This window comes from Stomoxys calcitrans, chromosome 5 (assembly GCF_963082655.1).
Source record: "Stomoxys calcitrans chromosome 5, idStoCalc2.1, whole genome shotgun sequence".
In the NCBI taxonomy this organism is placed as follows: domain Eukaryota; kingdom Metazoa; phylum Arthropoda; class Insecta; order Diptera; family Muscidae; genus Stomoxys; species Stomoxys calcitrans.
Genome location: NC_081556.1, coordinates 162,193,141 through 162,213,606, shown reverse-complemented (window position 1 = coordinate 162,213,606; position 20,466 = coordinate 162,193,141). Strand labels below are relative to the sequence as shown.

Here is a 20,466-nt window from a genome sequence, read left to right as displayed (position 1 = left end):
ATCCGGAACTTGAATAAGTTCTGATTCGTTGGAGCAAGTTTGAGTCGGTTGATAACCTTTTCATCTTGCCCTTGTCTTATTTTGAATATTTTACTATTCTGTGAAAATACTTGAAATGGACCTTTGTAGGAAGGTTCTAGAGGTTTTCGGACTGCGACATTTCTTACCAAAACATATGAACATGTCGCCAGCATAAGGAGGGGATAACCACCGCAGAAAAAAATGTTATAATATTCTCGCCAGGACAGAAACGTACATTTACGTACAAAATATATTTTCTTTACAGATTGGGTAGAAACTCCCAAAATTGATATACAATTTGAGCTTGACTGTATATAGTAGGTGATTAGAAGGTTTATCTGAAATTCGTGCATTGCAATTTGCAAATTTTCCAATGAATATTGCATTAAGGAACATTAAGGGGCCCTCTTTTTATAGCCGAGTCCGAACGGCTTACCGCAGGGCGACACCTCTTTGGGGAGAAGTTTTTACATGGCATAGTACCACACAAATGTCGCCAGCATAAGGAGGGGATAACCACCGCAGAAAAAAAATGTTATGATATTCTCGCCAGAATTCGAGACCAAGCGTTCATCGTCACAGGCGGACATGCTAACCTCTGCGCTACGGTGGCCACCTGAATGAAATTCGTATATTCAAGTACTAAAAATTACATAATGAAACTGTTGAACTAGAGCTCTGTAATTTGGGAGCTGGTAGACAATGGCAGTGTATATTTGTGATCATTTTATTTAATACGGAATGAATGTTTACTGCACAGACTGCTACAACTAAAATCATTAAGTGTAGGTACTGAAGCCTGCAAATGTCGCAAGCAAATGCATTGCTTAGACATGCGATCATTAACGCAACGACAACAAAAATACCAAGTCTGAGATTGCTATGCGGAGGCAAGCACGATGCCATAATCTGTTTTGGCGGCAACGCCTGTTACTTACAAGGGTTCGCTCAATTCGACTTATGCAGCTTTTTATTAGGTACAAAATGGAGGTTAGGATGACCGCCTATGACGCCGAACACCTGGGTTCAACTCCCGCCTTAAACATTAGAAACATTTTCAGCGTTGGTTATCCCCTTACTAATTCTCGCTATATTTGTGAGGTATCCACAAAACCCATGCGGTTGGGGCGCTGGGCCAGTACCCGCCCCCGGAAAACATAGAACTACTATGAAAAACAAAGGAATAGTAAAAACGGACACCCCAACGTTGACGACCCACGCAAACGAAAAAAGGACCATGATTTGCGGATCTGCACCTGGAATGTCCGCACTCTTTATAGAGAAGGTGCAGTATACGCGCTGGTGGATGTATTAAAGAAGTACAAGGCAGATATAACCGCCTTACAGGAAGTGCGATGGACTGGGAATGGCGTCACTACAACACCAAACGGTAACGAACTATACTATAGCTGCCATAACAAGAGGCATGAATTTGGCTGCGGATTTGTGGTTAGTCGGAGACTGAAACACCTTGTTTCCAGCTTTACTCCGGTGGATGAGAGGCTAGCCACAATCCGCATAAAAGCCAAATTCTTCAACATCAGACTTATTTGTGCCCATGCGCCGACGGAAGACAAAGACGAGCAGACCAAGAATATTTTCTACGAGCGCTTAGAGAGAGAATATGACCGCTGCCCCGCCCATGATATTAAAATCGTTTTGGGAGATTTTAATGCGATAATAGGGAAGACATTTTTGGTTCAACAGCCGGAAAGTTTAGCCTCCACGAGATAACGTCCAGTAATGGGTAGTTAGTAGCACCAGATTTCAACATAAAAATATTCACAAAGCCACATGGGTGTCACCCGATCAAAACACGAGAAACAAAATTGATCACGTTGTGATAGATGGAAGGCATTCATCCAGCGTGTTAGATGTACGATCGATCCGTGGAGCGAATATAGATTCGGATCATTACCTTGTTGCAGCTAAGGTTCGCACCCGTTTGAACATGGCGAGGAAAGTACGATCTGACACTGCACGGAAGCTGGACATTGAAAAGCTGCATACTCCACTCGACTGACCCAATTGCTTCATGAAAGCACTCCTTGTTCCAATGATATAATGGCGCAGTGGCAAACTATTGCCCACTCCATGGAAAATGCCGCGAAATCCGTACGACCAAGAGTGTCGAGATGCTACTGAAGCCAAGAATGCGGCATATAGAGCAACCCTGCAATCAGTAGCAAAGCGCCAGATGAAGGAGAGGTATCGGGAGAAAAGGAGAGAGGAGAAACGTCTATTCCGCAGAAAAAATAGGAAATGGAAAGACGTTAGTGCGAGCGAATTGAGATGTACAGGAGTCAGAATGAAGTCCGGAAATTCTACCAAAGAATTAAACACCAAACCGATGGCTTTATTGCAGGCACATCCTCCTGCAGAGAAATCTGGTAACTGACACAGACAACATGCTGAGGATATGAAAAGAACATTTTACCCAACTGCTAGTGTCCGATGTTGGCGGCGAAGAGGATACCGCAGAACCAATCCCTGATTATGGTATAGAATGTTTACCTCCTAGTCAGAATGAAGTCCAAGTAGCAGTAACCCGACTAAAGAACAACAAGGCAGCAGGAGCCGACGGGTTACCCGCTGAACTATTTAAGACCGGAGGCGAAACGCTGATAAGGCGTATGCATCAGCTTATCTGCGCAATCTGGCCAGAAGAACGCATACCCGATGATTGGAACCTCAGCATACTATGTCCCGTACACAAGAAAGGAGACAAGATGGAATGTGCCAACTACAGAGGAATAAGTCTCCTCCCCATCGCATACAAGATACTCTCGAGCGAGATAATTGGGCCCTATCAATGCGGCTTTAGACCAGGTAAATCCACCCTAGACCAGATATTCACACTGCGCCAAACCCTGGAAAAGACCCGAAAAGGACAAATTAACACCTACCATCTCTTTGTTGACTACTAAGCCGCCTTCGATACTCCTTTACGTTCAAAGGTATTTCAAGCCATGTCTGAGTTTGGTATCCCTGCAAAATCAAAAAGACTCTGTAGGATGACACTTGCTGATACGCGTTCCTCAGTAAGAATAGGAAAGAATCTCTCCGAACCATTTAATACCAAACGAGGTTTCAGACAAGGAGACAGCCTATCGTGTGATCTCTTTAATATCCTGCTGGAGAAGATTATACGAGATGCAGATGTGAATAGATATGGCACACTTATCACAAAAGAGCACATGCTACTCGCCTATGCCGACGATATCGATATCATAGGTCGGTCATAGGAAGTAGTAACTGCAGCCTTTGAAAGAATCGAAAGAGAGTCAGTGAAAATGGTCTGGCTGTAAATGGAGATAAGACGAAAGGGATGGTTTCAACTCCAAAAAGCCTTCCACAACCGAGCAGATAAAGAAAATGGAGAAAGTTGGGAACCACAACTTTGAGATAGTCAGTAACTTTATCTACATCGGTACCGCCGTAACCGAAACGAATGACACCAGTTTTGAGATAAAGCGAAGAATAATACTGGCAAACAGATGCTACTTTGGACTAAGTAAGCAGTTTAGAAACAAGGCCACCTCTCGACAGACGAAGACTACACTTTAGAAGATACTGATACTACCCGTGCTGTTATATGGTTCTGAAGCATGGGTACTTGTAAAAGCAGATGAGGCAGTGCTTGGAGTATTTGAGAGAAAGATTCTTCGTAAAATATATGGACCAGTTTGCGTTAAGGGAGAATATTGGCGACGTATGAACCACGAGCTGTATGACGACGATAGCATAGTTACACGCATCAAAATACAACGGCTGCGTTGGCTAGGTCATGTTGTCAAAATGGATAAAGAAGCTCCAGCAAAGAAGTCTTTTGAAGGCAAACACGGTGGTACACGCAAACCGGGAAGACCAAAAGCCCGATAGAAAGATCAAGTTGTGGGAGACACCTCGAAACTTTGTGTCAGAGATTTTAGAATGAGTGCAGAAGATCAAGGCGCTTGGAACGCTATTCTACGTTCGGTTAGTGGAACAAATATTCTGTCATGGCCAATTAAAGTAAAGTAAATAAGTAAGTAAACTTTATATATAAACATAAATTCGAAAAAGTTTGCAAAACAGGTACACATAAGTTTACTTAATTAAATAAGCCAACGTTATTCTACCATTATGAAGTAAACCCCATTAAGGGTATGAGAACAAATAAAAATATTACAGTTCTTAGATTTGATTCAATAAAATATGGCTGAAAAAAAGTAGTGAACGAAGTATCTGATTAAAAAAAAATTATTTAATAAAAATAAAAATGTGGCCAAAAAAAATGGTGTTCATGATAATCAACTTTCAAATAAAGAAAAATGCAGAAGAAAAATCGAAGCTTTAAAAAATTTAATTATATAATTACACAGTCCCATGTTGCAGCAATGGATTGTTGCGGTAAGTGTGGCTAGGGTTATTAAACACTCTAAGAGTTCTAGGAAGCATATTAAGCAACCTGGCTATTCTAACTATGTAAGATTCCGTCATATATGAAACACCCATTGGCAGCAGAAGTTGAATGGAACGAGTTGAATGAGTTGAAAGCGAGAGCAATCAAAAACAAACTTTGGAGACTGGTAGTTAAAAACTTTATAAAACATAATCAACATTCTAAACAACATTCAACAAGCAACCCAAAAAAAAGGTTTACCGAGGGCGATATATGCTCAAAACATCTGCGGGAATATAAACAGCGCACTACTCTATTTAAAGGTAAACTAACTTTCGTCATGATAGTATTGGTGGAACCCGAATAAACTTCTATGCAATACAATATGTTAGGCGTTACAAGTGCATGGACCAAAAACTCCTTGAGCGGCCGAGGTAAAACCAACACGTGTTATATAACGCTCCAAACGCCAAGTGAGACAACACTATATACATGGGACTCAAGGGATAGCCGTGAGCACCACATAGGCTGGAACATTGAGGTCCGACCTGTGTGATGTTCATTGCTGTCAATAGAAGCTTGACTGCGAGCTATAGGGAGTGCCCGCAGGTTGCGGATCATGGAATGCTCCATACAGAGTAACTCGAGCGCAACGGCTCTTGCACAAATTCTGAGTGCCTATGATGCTCGATGTGACAAAGTAGGTTATTGGCGCCTTTAAATAATCAATAGCTACCCTGTTCCCGCGGCGATCGGTCCTTTGAAGCGGAACGAGCTTGCTCACCTACAGGAGCTTGACGAGGATCGCTAACTCCACATGAATATGTGGCTACAACAACATCAATTGAAACACCTTATCATTTCATACACTTAACAAATTCAATATTGGCTCCATCATCCGATAGATGAAGTCCATAAAAATTCCTCGTGGAAAACACTAATGTCTTAGTCTTTGAAGCATTTACACTTAACTTATTGGAATTCCTTTAAAAAGACGTTGAAAATCGTCTGCATATGCATTGACCATGCATTGCAATCATTGACCTCAACGAACAAGTCATTTAAAAACATAATAAACAATAGTGGTCCCAACAAGGAACCTTGTGGAACGTGACTTTTCATAAACAACACATTTGACTTTACACCATTAACACTGACATACTGGCAGCTATTAGCTAGATAGGAGTACAACAATTTACACGCACTATTACCCAATTCTAGAATTCTATTATTTAAAAATAAGCTTCAAATTGTCCACCCTATCAAATGCTTTCTCAAGGTCCAACGAAATAAGTACACATAACTGATGATTGGATAGACATAATCTTACTGTATCTGTTAATCCTAGCAGAAGTGAACATGTACTTCTGCGGCAGCTAAAACCACATTGAGCATCGATTATTAATCCCCGACTATCCAAATGATAAAGTATCGGGCCAATCGACCCGACAATCTGTCCCATTCTATATGCTCCTATTGTTGTTGTAGCAGTGTGTTGTACACTGAGGCGGCACCCCTTGCTGATGGAGATCCGGTAAGTACAACCGGGTCAATCCGGTAAGTACAACCGGCTGCCATGGGATTGTATAATCTTATTATCGTGATACTCGACAAATTCCACCTGAGTTTCGAGACTTACATCAAAAATGGCAAATACTAACCAATGATCCGAACTCGATGGTTATATCACCTGATCAGTATTACGAGCCATTGCGCAATTACTAACCAACACAATGTCAAGTAATGTGGAAGAACCGTGCACGGTATCATAGTGAGCAGGCTTAGAGTTGTGTAAAAATGACAACCCTAAACGAGAAACCATAACTCGAAGTAGACACGCCTTAGATATATCAAACATGTTACAATTGAAATCGCCGACTGCTAAAGGGTGATTTTTTAGATTTTATTTTTTTGGCAACAATGGTTTATACAGCTCACGCACGTTTCGTGTTTTGTTCCACTATCAACCATCTTCAGTTTTGTCTATAATTTAACCATGAATCGTCTTACAAACGAAAAACGCTGGCAAATTATTGAATTTTATTATCAAAACGCGTGCTCTGTTAAGAAAGCTCATCGCGCGCTTCTTCCATTTTATGGACGGAGCTCATTTTAGCTCAATGAGTAAGTAAATAATCAGAATTGTAAGTAAATAATCAGATTTTGGAGTGAAGGTCAGCCAGAAGCATTGCAAGAGCTACCAATGCATCCAGAAAAAGTAACAGTTTGGTGCGGTTTATGGGCTGATGGCATCATTGGACCGTACTTGTTCAAAGATAATGCGAATTGTAACGTAACTGAGCTCATTTTAGCTCAATGAGTAAGTAAATAATCAGAATTGTAAGTAAATAATCAGATTTTGGAGTGAAGGTCAGCCAGAAGCATTGCAAGAGCTACCAATGCATCCAGAAAAAGTAACAGTTTGGTGCGGTTTATGGTACTTGTTCAAAGATAATGCGAATTGTAACGTAACTATGAATGTTGAGCGCTATCGTGAAATGATATCCAACTTATTTTGGCCAAAATGCAAGAGTTTGACTTAGTTTCAACAAAGACGGTGTTGTATGATATTAGACCGATTTTCATTGCATCTTCATGTGCAACGTTATCGCTTACTATCATCACTGACCTAGTTAATTTCTTTTGGCAAGTATACTTCAAGTATGTTCATTTGGATTTTGTCGCTTACACAATTTTTGCGGGAAGGGCGGGATTGGGCCTAGCTTTATAATCGATACGAAAAACGAACTATTTTGGTAAAGTTGTTCCTAGCATGGTGAAAAGCATGCATTTTTCAATTTCAATTCAATGTATTTCGCACTACCAAAGCCTAGCAAAAAAAAATGTATTACATAGCATGTTGGGATAATCGTTTCAAAAGTGGTGAAACGAACATTTAGTCCGTAACTGCATACTATTGGTAAATTCTTTCTTTCAAGAAAATCGGATCAAAAATGCAATCTATATTTTAATGCTTTATGATATTAGACCGATTTTCATTGCATCTTCATGTACAACTTGATCGCTTACTATCATCACGGACCTAGTCAATTTCTTTTGGCAAGTATACTTCAATTATGTTCATTTGGATTCTTACACAATTTTCGCGGGAAGGGAGGGATCGGGCCTAGCTTTATAATAGCTACGAAAAACGAACTATTTTAATAAAGTTGTTCCTAGCATGGAAAAAAAAGCATGCATTTTTTCAATTTCAGTGAAACGAACATTTAGTGCGTAACTATATACTAATGGTACATTCTTTACTGATAGGACTAAAGTCTGAATTATTTCTTACAGATAAACTATGATATTTTTTTTAATTTAGCGCCACAAGCGATCGATTACAATCACAATATTTAGCATGTATAACGACCATTCCATAAAAAAATTAATAAGAACAAGTTCGAGCCTTTCGTGGATGACATTTGGACACGACCATTTTCAAAATCAGTCCCATGGCAGCCGGTTGTACGTACCGGATTGACCCGATGGAGTTCTTCATCGGCAAGGGCTGCCGCCTCAGTGTGTAACACACTGCTACAACAAAAACTACCATTTTCAAAATATTTAAAAATGTATTTTGTTTACCCATAGCGAACGGAAAGGGTTAACTAAATGGAAATCGGAAACTAAATATAGTATAAAAAGAAAAGGAGAAAAAAAACTCTGTCACAGAGTGGAAGAAAACGTACACTTAAAACCGTCTTTCGTACACATGAACTGCAACGATCAGAAAATTAAATATAGCTAATGTGATATTATTTTTAAAGTTTTTAGCGATAAGTGAATTCTTGCTCCACCTAATGGCATTGCATTACATGTGTTGAATATATTAAATTAAATTTTCAAATAAAATGAGTTAAAAAGCTAAAGCTCAGTAGCACTTTTTATAAAAGTCAGTTAGTCAATAGCGAAATGATTATGTGTTGAATATATTAAATTAAATTTTCAAATAAAGTGAGTTAAAAAGCTAATGCTCAGTAGCACTTTTTATAAAAGTCAGTTAGTCAATAGCGAAATGATTATATGACGCGAATTCTTTAATTTCCAAATATATTCCAATTTCATATTTCATTTATGCGATTTTATATCGAAGGTTCATATCATATGCGGACGATTGTACAGTCATGGCTTTGGGCCATCTCGTGTATGACATCTGTGATAGGTTGAACGTCTTACTCACCGATCTTGTCGCTAATTTCGCTGCAAAAAAACTTGAAAATATCCGCCACGATATTTATAAGCAATCCTTTTACTCCATGATCAGCGGCAATGCAGCAAAATAAGCGACAAGATCAATATGAGAGTCGAAGGCGTAAGTATTCTGATTTGCTTAATCTAGCATTACTTTCTCCTAAGTTATAGCGTATCCCTGATGTCTATTACTTCATTTTTGGACCTATACATTTGTATAAAAATCTTCAAGTATCAGAACTTTTGTCCCATATTTGCTATATATTTTGTATTGGGTAGACCAGCAGAAGTCTTTCTAGACCCTGTTTCACCAAAAAATACATGAATTTTACATACGCCAGCCCACAGTATTTTCCTCCATTTTTCAATTGGCTAATGTGATCTGAAATTGTGCAACTGTATACTTCTTGGTCAGCAAAGGTACCATTCTTGAATTTTTGAGAATAATTTATTTTTTAACAATCGTTTACAAATATTGTAACCAATTACAATCAGATTTAGTCCCACTTTAATCTTTTTTGATTCTCGCCATTCTTTGGAACAGTATTTCTACGCCCCACTATTGCAGAAATTATTGTTTAACATTTATTAAAAAAAAAAACATTTGCCATAGCTTTAACTTCACTTTTATGTACTTAGTTTTCACTTCATTTATTTAATTTTATAACAAATCATTCATATTATTTTTTGGATCAACTCGATTTAAAACCAAACAAGAAAACAATCAATGTCATCAAAAATGTAATATTTATTTTGAGCTAATGAATGTGACTTTACTTCTAACATCCAAATGCAAATTTTGCCCATGAACATTCCACTAACAGGGGCAATTTGTGAAAATATGAGGTGGTACCACTCCTATTATTAAAATCTGTGGTGGTACCACACATATTATTCAAAACTGAGCCGATCCGATTTCGAGCAAATTTAGGAGAAATGGTGATGGACAAAGAAGAAGCATAGTGCATAATTTTAGAACGATAGGTTGATATGAGCTTGAGTTTGGTTTTCGTTATCCTGTGCCGGCAGAACCACTGTATCCATTCCGACTATATTGAAAAATCTTTAAATAAACTTATTATCGTTAATGTCACTAAAAATTAATTGTTGTTATTCATATGTATATTACCACGTTAATTATTTTACATTTTATATATCAAACTTTGTGGAACTATGTTAAATTTCATTGATATCTCGCATACTATAATTATAAGATTATTGTTATCTTGTTGTCTGACAGAACAAACAAAAATAAATGTATGTGATTTTCTACTTTCAAATCAAAGCAAGTGTAGAAAATAAATATGAAATTAAAATTTAACCAACTTATACACAAATCGATGCAAATAGCGAAGAGGCCATTAAAGAAATGTCAAAACAAAGAAAATTAAATTGAGGAGAGTATGGCAGAAATTTACCTTACATTGGAGCTATTTTAATTCTTCATGGTATACATATTAGCAGCATGTGGAAAGATTACAATGCACATAATGATTTTAACCATAAACTAATTTGTTATATTGAATTTTTTTACAGTACTCACTTCAAGTAATAAATTTGACCGTCGTTGGTTTTTGCTTGCTCCCATCCGGGAGGAAGTGGGCCCAATTCATTCTGCAGTTGTATGGGACTAATAACATCATATGATCTCTGCTTCATGTGATATGTTTGCAAAGGAACCGAAGCTCCTGCACCAGACAATCCTAAAATATTACTGGCATTGAGACCAGCGGCAGCGGCGACGGCAGCGGCTGCCGCATTATACCCTATCAAATTATTGGGAAATCCTGGAGCAGCCGACGTCGACGTACTGCTACCTCCACGATCACCCTGCTGTTGAAGGAAAGGAGGAGCAGCATCGTCTGCAACATTACCATGAATATATGTTTGTTGAAGGGAAGCGGGGCTACTATGAGCACGTGAATGACAGATTTGTAAACGTGGAGGTTCTGCTTGTGCGGCGGTGGTAGAGGGAGCAGTTGGTTGTGTGTTAATTGCGTTTGTGGATTGCTGTTGGGCCTGCACAGCCGCAGGTGTTTGCAAATCGGAAAGTGATGATGCCACGGAAGTTTGGTTAATATTTGGTTGAGAACCACAGTCGTAGGCCGAATCGACGCTATTAGCCCTTGAATGTGACACGGTTGGCGATTTGGGACTTGCTGCAGGAGGAGTAAAAAATGAGTTCGGCAACTTGCGCATCCGAAAAGGCACCTGCAGTGGGCGATTCGATTCGCTGGGATTTAAAACACTATCAAACAGCGCCTGTAAATTCTCATCAGAATTTTGATAATTGCGTACAACCAGATTAATCGACGATTTTGACGCAGCTGACGTCGACTCATCCGTTTTAACGCTGCATTTGTTTGCGTCGTCACTCGCGCTGGACTTACTCAACGACATTCTTGTGTGTATTTATACAAGAAAAAACAGGTCGAAATATCGAAAATGACAAAATGTGTATACTCCTCTTCGTGATGTTAATTACGTCAAATTAATAAAAGCTGGAACAACATTTCCAATTGCAAGAAAATCGTTCAACGATATTAAGGCACTTAACAAATTTATCAACGCAGTCTTCTTCAGCACTTCTTTTTTACTTATTCATATGCACAAAGAATAAAATAAAATAATAAAATTTAAAATTATTTTCACAACACTGACATTCTACAAGAAAAGAAGGGTGTAAGTATTTTGCTGATTTAGAGTTGCCAAGTCGGAGATTCATTTTTCAACAAATATTACACTTCCTTTTTACTCATTGTTTTTCTAGTATGATGCAAATCTTTCACCTATATCAAAATCGTTTAAACATCACTTAATCTCTGACTTTATTATACTAACTCACATTGTAAAAACTAATAGGAATTGATTGCCAATTCGATAAGTTATGGCAACTCTTCAGACCTGTTGAACTGGTCTCAGCAGAGAAAGATGTCATACACAACTACAATAAAAGACGTCAAAATAAAGTAGAGGTAGCTCTAAAGAAGGTTAGTCCAGTGATTGTTGATTGCAGTTTTTTTCCTTCAAAAAAAACAGAAGTATCGATTTCCTTTCCTTTCAATAAGCTTAATACAAACTTCATTCATGCGCAAATTACCTATTAATTTGGACATTTAATTACATTTGCAATTTTTTGTAGCGAAATTTGTAATGGCGCTACATGTCGCTATTAGTTTGCTCATAGAACTCAGTACCACCTCTGCGGAACGTATTTCCATTTTCTTCGCCATTGTTGGAGAAATATGCCGCATACTATTAGACGACACACTATTGGATGACTCAGTTCGTGGGCATTTACATTTGCAATTAATTGAAGTGAAATTTGCATTGGCGCAGCGACATGTCACTGGTATTTTACTCAAACAACACAGTACTACTTCTGCGGAATGTGTTCGCATTTTCTTCCTTACCATTTTTTTATAATGCGTTTTGACATTTGTTCGGATGAAAAGTCGAAGTCAGTACTAGGCTTAATGAATTATGTTCGGGCGAAAAGTAGAATCCAATACTAGGCTTTTATTATAAAACTGGTGTCATTCGTTTCGGTTACGGCGGCGCCTAGGTAAAAAAAGTTGCTGACTATTTCAAAGTGGTTGTTCCCAACCATACCATCCATTTTGTTTTATCTCCATTTATTGCCAAGACGATGACGGCTTGTTTGCAGTGGGTGACATTTGAAAGTGTCGCCAATCACGCGTTTTTGTACTCCAAATTTAAGGTGCTATCAGACGTAACGTATTTGTCATATGATATGTCACTTTCCGTATCCATACGACGATAATAATGCGAACACATTCCGTAGGATTGCTGCTATATACATATCTGGATTAAGCCTGGTACTCTCGGACTCTTCTTTGTCAGAACACAAACAAAAGTTAAAGTTCGCCATAAACACACGCAAAGAAATTTATGTGCGTGTGTGTATACATGAGCAGAGAATATGCGAGAGAGAAGATTACAAAAAAGGGAATACAAACAAAAATCTGTCATCTTAATACCGTCAAACCTGGCCGGCTGTTAACAGCTGTTCGCATGAGACCACCTTTTTAAATCCGCATTGCAAATCAAATTCAATTGTCTTCTAAAATAAATAAAATGTAAATGTTTCTTTCATAACAAGCTATTGCAATAAATCTGTACAAAGTCATAACGACTTTGAATGTAAGTATTGTGCTTTTGGTCTTGCTTTTATGACAACATTATACAAGTGGAAGATTCTGGCAAAGTCTTTTAATTATTTTCACAAAAAAAACCGAATTTGTTTCTTTTTTAATAGATTTGTGTTTCATTATACCCTCCACCATAGGATGGAAGTATATTAATTTCGTCATTATGTTTGTATCTATTCGAAATATTCGTCTGAGACCCCATAAAGTATATATATGCTTGATCGTCGTGACATTTTATATCGATTTAGCCATGTCCGTCCGTCCGTCTGATTGTCGAAAGCACGCTAATTTTCGAAGGAGTAAAGCTAGCCGCTAGAAAATTTTGCACAAATACTTCTTATTAGTGTAGGGATTGTAAATGGGCCATATTGCTCCATGTTACATATAGCTGCCATTTAAACCGATCTTGGGTCTTGACTTCTTGAGCCTCTAGAGGACGCAATTCTTATCCGATTGGAATAAAATTTTACATGACGTGTTTCGCTATGACTTCCAACAACTGTGCTTAGTTAGGTTCAAATCGGTCAATAACCTGATTTAGCTGACATATAAACCGATCTTGAATATTGACTTCTTGAGCCACTAGAGGGCGCAATAATAATCCGACTTGTATGCAATTTGCAAGAAGTATTTTGTGATGATATCCAACAACTGTGCCAAGTATGGCTCAAATCGGTTCATAATCTGCTATATAAACAGATATGGGGACTTGACTTCTTGAGCTTCTAGAGGGCGCAATTCCTATCCGATTTTGCTGAAATTTTCCATGACGTATTTTATGACTCTCAACAACTGTGCCAAATAAGGTCCAAATCGGTTCATAACCTGATATAGCTGCCATATAAACCGATCTGGGAACTTGACTTCTTGAGCCTCAACAGGTCGCAGTTATTATCCGATTTGCCTGAAATTTTGTACGACGGTTACTCTCATGACCATCAACATACGTGTTTATTATGGTTTCAATCGGTCTATAGGCTGATACAGCTTCCATATAAATCGATCTCTCTATTTTACTTCCTGAGCCCCCAAAGAGCGCAATTCATATTCGAATTTCTGGCATTTTACACAGGTCTCCAACATATAATTTAATTGTGATCCGAACCGGATCACATCTTGATATCGCTCTGATCAGAGCAAATCTTTTCTTTTACCTTTTTTGTGTAAAAAGAGATGCCAGGAAAAGAACTCGACAAATGCGATCCATGGTGAAGGGTATATAAGATTCAGCCCGGTTGAACTTAGCACGCTTTTACTTGTTATTTATTAATTTCGAAGGGGTGGTTATTGGCAAGATATATTCCATTACAGGTAGTGGCAAAACAACAAAATATTAAGTACACTTTCTGTCAAAATCAGTGATTAGTGCAACTCTGATTTTGTATATGTTATTAGTTTGCGTCATTTTTCGTTGTTTGTGTGTGTGTGTCATGGTTCTTAGCTATAATACGCACGCTCAACCAAAACTGGTTGATAGATAGTGCACTTCGCGAGAAAAAATGTTACTCAACTGTTTACGGTACACTGCCTGGTCATGTCATGGGTATTGGTTGAAATTGCAACAACATGTGTGAATTTGAGTACGGTCCACACACTCACATTTGTGTGTAAAGACTGGTTGAAAGATAGTGCACTTCGCGAGAAAAAATTTTACTCAACTGTTTGCGGTACACTGCCTGTTCATGTCATGGGTATTGGTTGAAATTGCAACAACATATATGAATTTTAGTACGGTCCACACACTCACATTTGTGTGTAAACATGTACGTAAGCAGCTGATAAATTGGTTGGAGCCATATAATTTTTTATATGTAAATGGCAACATTTTGGCCAAAGAACCCAAAAAAAAATAAAATGTGGTAACCATGTCAAACCACTGAGAGAACGATTTAGGGAAATTTTCCCCCTAAAAAACGTAATATCAGCTTTAAGGTAGGTATTACGATCGTTCACTGTGGAAAGTTTTCACAGAATATTGTTTCTTTAAGGATGGTACTACGTTCGCTTTTCGAGGTGAAAATCCATATCAAAAAAAATTCCCGAAATTTTTTAACTATTGGAAATTTGCCATTTAGTGACGCCCAAGGAGAGCACAATCACAGCCGGTGTGAAACTCTCGCAAAAAAACACGATCGATGAGGACATCATTGTAACTTAACGTTATTAGCATTGATGACTATAACAAAATATTGAGTGCACTATCTGTCAAAATCAGTGATTAGTGCAACTCTGATTTTGGGTATGTTGTTAGTTTGCGCCATTTTTCGTTGTTTGTGTGAGTAATGGTTCTTAACTATAATAGACACACACAACCAAAACTCGTTGACAGATAGCGCACTTCGCGAGAAAAAATTTTACTCAGCTGTTTACGGTACAATGCCTGTTAAATTTGTCAAGACCATAAACATGCATAAGCTGAGTATTCGGTCCAGCTTTTTAGGCGGAATGCTGTCAAACTCCATATAAAAAAAACGTCGGCGGAATGTTGGCTAAAAATAGACGGAAAAGTAGTACTCTGCTTCTAGTGATTAAAATTTCAAAAAATTATTATAGTGACAACGCTTGAAACTATTCAGTGGTTCGTTTTCTTTGGTATGGAAACAAAAACATTTGTTTGCTGCCAATTTAAACGAACAATTTCAGCGGCTATTCTGAAAGCAGTTTGGAATACCAACCCATGTGTGGTAATTTATTGGGTTGCCCAAAAAGTAATTGTCGGTAATATAGTAGTAATATAGTCGGCGTTGACAAATTTCTTCAACGGCTTGTGACTCTGTAATTGCATTCTTTCTTTTGTCAGTTATCAGCTGTTACTTTTAGCTTTCTTTAGAAAAAAGTGCACGAAAATTTGTTTACATTTGTTTGTTTGGCGTCAATTTTAATATGGGTACCGCATGTATTGAAAGAAATTCATTTAACAAACCGAATCAACGCTTGTGATATGCACCTTAAACGCAATGAATTCGATCCGTTTTTAAATGAATCATAACTGGAGATGAAAAATGGATTGTTTACAACAACGTTAGTCGAAAACGATCATGGTCCAAGCATGGTGAACCAGCTCAAACCACTTCAAAGGCTGATATCCACCAAAAGAAGGTTATGCTGTCTGTTTGGTGGGATTGGAAGGGTGTGGTATATTTTGAGCTGCTTCCAAGGAACCAAACGATTAATTCGGATGTTTACTGTCAACAATTGGACAAATTGAATGCAGCCATCAAGGAGAAGCGATCAGAATTGATCAATCGTAAAGGTGTCATATTCCACCAGGACAACGCTAGACCGCACACATCTTTGGTCACTCGCCAAAAACTGAGTGAGCTTGGCTGGGAACTTTTGATGCATACACCATATAGCCCTGACCTTGCACCATCAGACTACCATTTATTTCGATCTTTGCAGAACTCCTTAAATGGTAAAACTTTCGGCAATGATGAGGCTTTAAAATCGCACTTGATTCAGTTTTTGCAGATAAAGGCTAGAAGTTCTATGATCGTGGAATGCTAAATTTGCCAGGAAGATGGCAAAAGGTTATCGAACAAAATGGCAATTATATATTTGATTAAAGTTTATTCTAAGTTTTATTAAAAATGCATTTACTTTCTTTTAAAAAATCCGCAATTACTTTTTAGGCAACCCAATATAAATCTTGTTTATTTGTTTTTTTTATAAAGTTTAATGCATCGTTAATTGAAGAAATGTGGACACACCAATAACTTGCGCCCTAGAAAGTTGTTAAAGTACATAGAATATTACAGTAGCTATGGTTTAACTGCCAAAACAACTTTTGCACACATTTTATGGCAGCAAATCGATTTTGACATGAGTGATATACATAACGCAAAATATATATTTTTTTGAGTTATGCCATGTCTACACTGACCCAATTTGCTTTTACTGTTTTCGAAAACTTCCCACCAGTTGAGATGTTTTGCAGATTTCATTTTTTAACACTTCAACACAAATTTCATAATGCATTGTTGTTAAGGTTTATTGTCTCTTGCTTCTGCTGCAAAATTTTATTTGTTTAATAAATTTATAGGGATAAATTTGATTTTTTTCACATTATTCAGGGCTGTGTTTTTTTTTTTTGACACAATTTAGGCATTTATTTGGACTCTCATGCCTTGAATGAATTGTTTTTGTGGCAAACGATTCATTTTTCCATTATAAATTGTAAAGGAAACCCGACACGTTTTCAGAGCATTATAAAGGGAAAACAAGCCGTTTTCCGAAAACAGTTTTGGTCTGAACATAATATTACTGATTTATATATCGTAAAATTTTGAAACTTTAAAATGCGTTTTCTGCAAATTTAATTTTTTTTTTTGGGTTATGTCACCCTTGAAGTACATGAGCTTTATTTATGTTTCTTTAGGAACAAACTCACCTTATTAGAGCAAATGAATATAATAGTTTTGTTGCGTTCAAGTCCAACTTTCGCAGATTGATCACTTGTCGTTGATATGAAAGAAGACTTCAATCAACATTTTTATCCTGACGCTGGGGCGTAGTAGTGGTCTACACTTCAGTCACTTAGTATTTTCTCTCAAGCCTAGTACTGACTTCATTCGTATTGAGAGTGCCTTTTAAATTGTTGCGAAATCCGACGAACTCTATTTTTTGCCAGAACAACAACATCATTGTAACAGAGTCGATAGGCGCCCATTTACATGTGAGAATTTAATTACATTGGCAATTAATTGAAGCGAAATTTGTATTGGGGCAGCGACATATCGCTAATATTTTGCTTATAGATACTACTTCTACGGAATGTGTTCGCATTTTCTTCGTCCCCACTTTTTTATAATGCATTTTTACAGTTGTTGGACTGAGAAGTCGAAGTCAGTACAAGGCTTCCGAGCGAGATTTTTGCTAACCATTTGTCGTCAGTAGTTTTATCGGCACCGATTTCCCTACGTACAATAAAGCCCATAATCTTGATCTGTGGCAGTAGCGCAGCAACTTCAGTGGACTCCTATGTACAAAATATAAAAATTAAAATTTGGAAAGTATTAATCTAAAACCCTACTTACCTTTGGTAATGTGTACGATACTCTTTCAAGCTTCGGATGTTTGGGTCATTTGCTCGACTTCAGCTATGGCTTTTGAGGCAATGGCAAAGCTTCGCTGCGAAGGTTGAACTACAGCAAAAGGCATTTTAATATGAAAACCATCAAAACTTAAGGTAGGTATTAAGATCGTTCACTGTGGAAAGTTTTCACAAAACATTGTTTCCTTATTGTAGAAATCCTCAAGAGAAGTGTTTTTTCCAATAAAAAGACTTGTAGGCAACACTCCCATCATATGTTTTACCACCAACACTATTTGGAAAATTGTGTTTTTGCGTAGTGTTTGGCTGGTACCATGGTATGTTAAGGTAGTGTACCGTAAGCAGCTGAGTACAATTTTTTCTCGCAAAGTGCACTATCTGTCAACGAGTTTTGGTTGTGTTTGCGCATTCTAGTTAAGAACCATACACACACAAACAACGAAAAATGGCGCGAACTGGTTACAAACTCAAAATCAGAGTTGCACTAATCACTGATTTTGACGGATATTGCACTCAATATTTTGTTGTTGGGTAACTGCCACTACCTGAATATATCTTGGCTGGTACTAAGTTCGTTTTTCACGACAGTTTATCGTGATTTCTTTTTTTAGATAATAGATTTTGAAGCAAAAAATTTGCTGATTTCATTCAGTAGGACAATCCCTCATTACTTATGAAAAATTTTCATAAAAGTAATATGTTTCATTGAGATTTTTGTTGTGTTCAAATAAGTAACCGTGAAAAATTTGGCTTTTCTACTGTGGAAAACGAATATAGTACCTGCCTTTACACGAAAAATAAGAGTAAATCAGCCAGCAATTTTTATTTATATAAAAGAAAATGAACGAAATTTCAACGCGAGTGCTGCGATTTTTTTTTTGTTATGATAGCCCAAGTTGAAAAACGTTTCGTCCACGCTTTTAATGAATGTCAAATTTCCACACAAATAGAACTTAGTACCACAAATGAAATTGTTTTCACAGATTTCTTTTCACTATTTTTTTATGTAGTTTTACTGCGAAAACTGAGGTTAATACCCACCTTTATAAGAGAATCATGTTTTTTATGTACATACCATTCCAGCTATTGCCTTTCATTATTGCTCAGCAGATTTATTTATTTTGTAGTAATTAATGTAGGCTTTACCATGGTTAAAATCCCCACAAATCAATAATTGTTGATGTTAGAAAAAACAGGGGCAAACCCAAATGCAGCCCAAGTTGTACATCTTAGCGTACTTCCGAAGAATAGTTGACAATGTGAAAAGATTCTAAAACAAAGAAAAACTTAAGCTGGCGGGTAATAAAATAAGAAAAAAAAATGTATCACTAGCTGTCAACCATCGCCAGGTGTGGACGGCAGCAGATTTATTCCAAATTATTTGATATGAATATGTTGATATGATATGTTGAAAAAATATTGAGTTGGGAGCAACTAAAGAAAACCATTGAGAATAGCAGCAAACGGCGGAATAAAATAATCTTTTAAGACTGGTACTATATTAGTTTTCGGGATATTTTCGGCGATTACTTTTTTTAAATAATAGATTTTAAAGCAAAAAACTTGTTGATTTCATACAGAAGCACATTTCCTCATTAATTTTAATAAAATGTTAATAAAATTGTTATTTTATCATTGAGATTTTTGTATTATTTCGCGGAAAACAGGAATTTCAACGGTCGCGAAAAACATGGGTTTCAAAGGCAAAAAACAAACAGAGTACCAGCCATTACACGTTAATAAATAAAAGGATAGTTCAACAGTGCTTTCAATTCAAAATAAAATGTTAAATTATGGTATTTCAGCAATTTTTGTGGTGGTTTTATTATTTGCTTACAAATTTTCTTGGTGCGGGACTGCAATGCACTTACCTGCATCAATTGTCAAAAATTGCCATACATAATACAAATTTATATTTTGTTGTGTTGTCAGCCAACCACTTAACTGAACGTCGACCCATTAATTGGACAGTTACCAATGCTGCCAGGTACATTTGAATTTCCAATATTTTGGTAAACTGTGTTCCTTGCGTAGTGTTATCACGAAAAATAAAAGCGAAAATAATAATTTGCTAGCAATTATTATTTATTTAAAAGAGAATGGAGGAAAAAGCCACGCGAATGCGACGAAATTTCCTTTTTTATCATATTGGCCCAAGTCCAAAAACGTTTCGTCCAAACTTTTAATGAATGCCAAATTTCCATTCAATAAAGAACTTAGTACCACAAATGAATTTTTTTATATGGAGTTTCACTGTGGAAACTGAAGTAATACCACCCTTTATGGTAAAATTTTAATAAAATTGTTATTTTATCATTGGCATTTGTGTAGTGTGCCAAAAATTAATCGCGAAAAACATTGATATTCTGCGATTAAAAGCGAACGTAGTACCGTTAGATCTGGTACCATACCATATTATATCATTGTTCTTCGTAATGTTTCAAAAAAATAATCGTGAAATCGTTTTCAACGGTGAAAAACTAACATAGTACTAACTACAATATAAGCCACAAAACAGTGTTATAATGATGAAAATACAAATATAAAACACATTTAAAGAAGATATGTTGTAAAACAAGTGGGAATTTCTACCTTAATCCCACAATGTTTATCGTTGTTGTTGAAGTTTTGACTACCTCCTC

At 37.1% G+C, this 20,466-nt stretch overlaps 1 protein-coding gene and 1 long non-coding RNA gene across 3 annotated transcripts in view; both read right to left on the bottom strand.

The window, feature by feature from the left end:
- Window positions 1–11,472, bottom strand: part of LOC106086142 (transcriptional coactivator yorkie) — a 28,552-nt gene extending 17,080 nt beyond the window's left edge. Inside the window, exon 1 of one of the 2 annotated variants that reach the window (XM_059368887.1) lies at window positions 10,143–11,472. In XM_059368887.1, coding sequence (XP_059224870.1) covers window positions 10,143–10,999 — 857 coding nt within the window. In that variant the 5' untranslated portion in view covers window positions 11,000–11,472. The remainder of the gene's footprint in view (window positions 1–10,142) is intronic. The other variant, XM_013250687.2, reaches the window with a different exon arrangement.
- LOC106086143 (uncharacterized) lies at window positions 9,330–9,893 on the bottom strand. The gene is made up of 2 exons (XR_001221087.2): window positions 9,729–9,893; window positions 9,330–9,662 (listed from the first exon to the last, which is right to left on the bottom strand). It is a non-coding gene; the product is annotated as an uncharacterized LOC106086143 (long non-coding RNA).
- Window positions 11,473–20,466: the final 8,994 nt, after the last annotated feature.